The sequence below is a fragment of a genome, unplaced genomic scaffold, assembly GCF_019419815.1.
Source record: "Pyrus x bretschneideri cultivar Hongxiangsu unplaced genomic scaffold, Pyrus_bretschneideri_v1 Contig2, whole genome shotgun sequence".
Lineage (NCBI taxonomy): Eukaryota > Viridiplantae > Streptophyta > Magnoliopsida > Rosales > Rosaceae > Pyrus > Pyrus x bretschneideri.
In genome coordinates this window covers 1773945-1779759 of record NW_025999501.1, presented here as the reverse complement: position 1 = coordinate 1779759, position 5815 = coordinate 1773945, and the positions used below count along the sequence as shown (strand labels likewise).

General features: G+C 37.5%; 1 protein-coding gene across 3 annotated transcripts; it reads right to left on the bottom strand.

Moving 5' to 3' along the window:
• LOC103938883 (aspartic proteinase-like protein 1) lies at positions 1-5073 on the bottom strand. 3 transcript variants are annotated; one of them, XM_048583635.1, is made up of 10 exons: positions 4639-5073; positions 4367-4505; positions 3265-3506; positions 2881-3108; positions 2624-2762; positions 2464-2534; positions 2273-2372; positions 1353-1413; positions 1194-1268; positions 1-461 (listed from the first exon to the last, which is right to left on the bottom strand). In XM_048583635.1, exons 1-10 carry the CDS (start codon positions 4938-4940, stop codon positions 226-228), a joined length of 1593 nt encoding a protein of 530 aa, XP_048439592.1. In that variant the 5' UTR covers positions 4941-5073; the 3' UTR covers positions 1-225. The 3 variants fall into 3 exon arrangements, with proteins under 3 accessions (XP_048439592.1, XP_009347207.2, XP_048439593.1); XM_009348932.3 differs by having other exon boundaries at positions 1194-1265; positions 4639-5071; XM_048583636.1 differs by lacking the exon at positions 4639-5073 and having other exon boundaries at positions 3265-3540; positions 4367-4503.
• Between the last annotated feature and the right edge of the window lie 742 nt (positions 5074-5815).

Below are 5815 nucleotides of genomic sequence, written 5' to 3'. Positions count from 1 at the left end.
TAATAAACAACGTTACGTGTTCCATTAGCAACATAAAAAATGCACAACACTACAGAAACAAAGGTAACTACCAACTCAAAGTAGATACACCAACAAAAGGAGATCTTCCCAGTGCTCATCGATACAAAAACCAACAGGAATAGTAAAAGCCATTCGAATTTTGGAGAGCTCGATAATAGTATAAAGAAATTTATTTACACGTGCGAAGGGTTCAACTAGGTACGATTAATGATTTAATAGACACATTAGCAATAGTAAAGAACTTGTCAAGCAGAGCAGAAGAGGGATTTGCCTGGATGCTGCTGCAGAGGGTTTGGAGGGTGCCTTCCTGGCAATGGCCGGTGCAATGGTGTGAGGGTTGGAGATGTTCTGTTGCTCATTGGTTGGGACTGGGAGTTGGCTTGTTGACCCATTAGTCGATGGAGCGGGATTAACTTTCTTATCGTGAATATTATTTTCACCTGCAGAATAAAAGCGCTAGTGTTACCACATGCATAGAAGAGGGGGTTTGGAGGCCACTGATATTAAGAACCTTAAGTAGAAATTTATCTGTAATCCAAGCGATGTAGTATTTAAAATAACGTGATCCACTGATCCAAACATGAAAAGCCCAATCCGAAGGTTTTGTTTCAAACAAAAATCGAATGTAAAAATTTAATTAAAATGAGAAATCAGTATACATAGAAATCAAGTTAACATAACTATAATGAATTTGTTGCACAAAATTAGGTAACAAAAAGGTCAATAGAATCCGACTGTTATTTTACTTATTGTGAATTGGAGGCAGGGTATTGCCCCACTTTTTGGACCAAAGTCCTGCTTGCAGGTCGATAAATTTTGAACAGAAAGGGAGGGAAAAACCTGCCCAAATTTGCACTTAAAAGTCAGGCCGGAGGTCTCTACATCAATTTCTCCTAACCAGTTTAGACAGAGTGACATATGCAATAAGCTAGCTAACAATATAGGATCATCCACATAATTCTGACAATTTTCTACTTTTAAGTTTTTGACTGTATAATCATATCTAAAGAGCCATTCTTCACACAAGTCCGCAGATTCTGCATGTTGAATGAAGAAAAAAAAATAAAGATTTTACATGTTCACAAAACCAGTTCAAGTCGATGAGAAGCAAAGTGTATAGCTGAAGAACTAAAACTTCAAGTCAGCATGAGCAGTAAATTTTAGGTACTTACAATTGGCATTGGACCAACCAAACTTCAGATTTTCCCTGTCGAAAACCAGGCGATAACCCACCATGAAGTTCTCTGCTACATAAATGCTATCCAGGTCATAAAAATATAGTGTGCATGAACGAGAGCAAGAGAATGGAACAGGCATAGAGGTCTACTCACGTCCAATGATGCCATACTCATCATCTGTCCGCAATAAAGTTAAACAGAATATCGTATATTTCTGCACCCAAAATTCCAATGTATTTATAAATTTTATATTGAAGCCCTTGAACAGAATAAATCCTAAAAGATATAAATTACAAGTGCATGAAGCTGAGATATACTTCGGAAGTTCGGTATGTTTAAATGAGGGTTTTACAAGACCCAAAGGATTTATGTCAAGCTATGAAGAAATGGACCATAAAGTGTAACATGGAGGGGATTAAAGAAACCCTCCATGAGCATTACAAAAGCATGTGGGAGGGTTTTGTTGATGACACCTCCCAAGTAGGGTTTTGCAAATCCCTCCCACATGGGTTTCTCTAATCCCCTCCATGGTACATTTTATGGTCCATTTCTTCGTAGCTTGACATCAATCCCTGGAGTCTTGTGAAACCCTCATCCAAACATACCCAGGTTAATTACCCTACTATATACTATACAGAAGCATACACATATAGCAAAATTTAGAACAGTTTGGCCAATTGGATCTGCACTATGGAAACAATTTTCCAAAAAGCAGTGGTAAAACTATTCTGGAGGCAGTGGTAAAACGATTTTTCAAACAGCAGTGGTAAAACTATTCACTGAGGCACAGATTTTTCCAAAAAGCCTGATAATATCTCACATCTTTTCCCAGGTTATGACAATTAAGAAAGAATATGTTTCAGCAGAAATATTTTCCTCCAAGAATTGAACACAACTATAAATTTTCAAAATATAGAAAACATAGCCACAAGTTACTAAGTAAAAAGAATAAATGCTAACCATGTCAATAAGCATCTCTATGGCCTCAAGGCTCAATGATTCTCATCTAACCAAGTTTAACTAAATGAAATGCCTTGAAAGTATAATGCCCTCAAGAAGTAGAATTACTTTACCTGATCCACAGTCTCAGAAAATATTGGCTTATTGACTAGAAAGCTTTGGTTCAGAGGGAACATGAGTTTCATAGTAGGAATGTTAAGCAACTCCAATGAACTTTGCATCACAAGAAAACAAGACATTCAGTTTGACAGAAATGAGATAAAGCAAAAAGGCTTTAAGAAAGCTCCTTGGGTAAAATCCAAACCTGACATTATAGCAGTACTTCCAAGGGGACTGTTGGAGGTCAATTCTAGTAGCATTCACTTGCTTGTCAAACTGTTATCATCAAATGGTCAAAGTTTTGGAACCTTTAAAATAAAATTCATATTCCACATAAGTAAAAAAAATAAATATAAAAGCAGCACCTCAAACACAATTTTTTCATAAACTTCAGTTGGAACATAAGTAAAAGATGAGCCGCTGTCAACCAGAGCTTGGAATCCAGTTTGCTTCAGACAGGAATGCGCAACACAACATTGCTCTACTCCAACAGAATACGCAACACTAAAGCAAGATAACAAAGAAATTATACCCTTTAAAGCTAGAGCATCTAAATATGACTTATGAGCAGCTCTAGAAGTCACAAAGCTAATAAACCAACATCAATTAAAGAGACACATACTACTTTTCTTCCATAGGCAAGAAAGGAGTAGATTGTTGGGCAAGATGTCCTTGGTCACCAAAGAGAATTCTCCCCGAACCATTGGCATCAAAACAAAGTGAAAATGAATTCTGGATCATTCCTGCTTTTGCAAGTACGCTCGGAACCGAAATCTCCCCAGGTCCCAAACCCATGACACCATCAGGAGCAGCTCCTTCCAAATAGCCACCAGTTTGTTTCCTACCACAGCTGCATTGTTTGAAAAATAAAGTATATAAACAGAGAAAAAAAATCAACCATTGGTAACAACTAACAAACAAATCATCGCTTATTATATTCATGCATACCAACTAGCAAGTCAGTCACAAAGAAAATAGACAGGCAGAGCATTGAATGAAAACACACCCAAAGATGACTGGCGCCTGCACAGAACTAGGTGCTGTATTTTTGCTGGCAGATGTCAAATGTAAAACATCCTCAATCAGAAATCCAGAGCTTGCAGTATTTTCTGACTTGTACTGAACAATGTAAGGGCAAGGTTCCGCTGGACCTTTGCAATTCGTGCTCGATTTGCATAACTGATGGCTGCAACTCAGTTGCTTGCTGGTACTTGATAAAGATGGTCTATACTGATTCAGATCCCTATCCTGCACCATAGATGCTCCATATATGGGGGAGCACCTGCCAATCAATCATTGGAATTAACTGCTAAACCCGTTACCATTACTAGCTAGTATCTACAATTTTTTTGACAAGCAAAAGATAGTATATTGCTTCAAGTGAAAATATTCCAGTACAAAGAGGTCACGGGAAGCTCAAAAATGGGAAGAGTTGAAGGATTAAGTGAGGTGAACTACACATTAAGTCTCACCCGTCGAGATATTATCATTTTGTAACCTTACTGTCCTCTCACAAGGAGCGGGAAGAAAAAACCAAGAACCCCGGAGTTTGGTCATCGGACTACAAAAGTAGTCTACTTTCTTCCCACTCCAAGTGTCCACAATTTTAATCCACATGATTCTAGCTACTACATAGTTTATTATAACCTTGCTTCTTCTTTTGTTACTATCTAGTTTCAAATCAAAATCTTTGAATTTGGGGTGGAAGCTAAGCTGTCAAACACTACTAGAAGTGTAGATTTTATATCTTTTAGGAAATTACCAGACTTGAACACAGACGAAACAAACTAGACATTTCACAGACCAAATAATAATCAAGAAAGCATAATTCTCAAATTGCTAAAATAATCAGAAATCCAATCTCAATTGCTAAACTGATCAAAATCAAATAACGATGATATTGAAAAATTGATCACTTCAGCTATTGGGGTTTCAAAAATGATCAGTTAGGACAATTTTCCAAAAAAATTACAAAAACATCATCATAATTAATAAACAAAATTACAAATGACAAGTAGACTTGAAAAATAACTTTACCGGACAAAAATAAATTAAAAGATACAAAATGCGACCCAAATAATTAGTAATTTGAGAAGGGAAAGGTATACCAAAGAATCATAATTGGAGGCAGACAGAGGGGCACATTGTATGCAATCACATGGGACCCAAAGCAAATCGCTCCCACCATCCAATGCAACCATAAACGAAACATTCGGTGTCCCTATGTCAATCCAAGCATAATGCAACCTGAAAATCCAAAAAATAATAAATTCAAATAATTAAAACAAGTACCATAAAAACTCAACTAATTTTCAAGAAAAAGTAAGAAAATTTTCCTTCATTTCCTGAGTAACCAAACAGGGAACTGAAGTACACTCACCAATCAAGCTCGTTTCCGAAGAACAATGTCTGGCTTCCTTGAGAAGGAATCAGAAGATCGCGTTTCGACCCCAGCTTCAGTCTGTGCCGCTTTAGATCGCTTTTCAGAAGAAGCTGAAAGTAGTTGAAGCTGTTCCTCTTAGGCCATGGCTTCAGGGACGCGTTTCCGCCGCTTCTGGACTCCCAAACCGCCATGGCCTCCTCCGAGAAGCGATGGACGAGCTTCGACGACAATGTGAGGGAAAGTGAAGCGTCTGCGAAGAGGCAGAAAGATAGTAGTAAAATAAGAGTTCGATTCTCCATGAGAAGTCGAAGAGAAAACCCTAAAGGTTTTCGAAATGTGGAATATTCGGTCTGAGGAAGAGAAGGAGGCTTCGGAGCGGAAAAAGAGTGAGTCTTTTTTTTACAGATTCCGAAGCTGTGAGTGAGAGACGAAGAGCTCATAGGTGTTTGCTAAATTACGCGCTGGTGAATAGTACGCACTACTAGTAGTGGGCTTTATCTTTTCTTTTTGGTGAATGGGCTCTATCCATTTTGTTGAAGATATAACTCTTGGGCTCTATCCGTGAATGGGCTCTATCCATTTGCGGCCCATCAAAAATGAAACAAAAAGGAAAATCGGTCACACTTTGGATTCCTTCGAAATTATATTATTTTGTTTTTCATCTTTAATCCTTAGGCAAGAGTGGTACTATGCTCATCGCATTGTCTTATCTTTTCACCTATATTATATTCTTACCCTCCCTAGAGAGTGAAACACATAAACTTTTTCCTCACCCACTATTATTCCCAAAATAACCCTACATCTTTCTTCTTCAATTTTTCCTTGTTTAAAAAAGTACCATTATCATTAAACAAAATTCTACAACTCCCAAGGTAAATTCTTTCTATGAGCCCTTAGCGTAAGAACTACTTTTAAATCAAAGGAAAATTAATAAAAGGGGTTGGAAAATTTTGAGTTTTAACGATAAAGACAAAATAAAGGGTAAAATAAATACTACCATGATTGACTTTTTAGTATAAAAATGTGGTTTTCCGTTAAAGTGAATAGTACCAGGAGTTTTCGTTAAAATTCCCTTATATCAATGATTATCACCACTAGCAGTCCCTCCCCAAAAATCCCCAGAACAGTCGCACTAACCCCCTAAACCCCAGCCATGCTGCCACCAACACCCTGA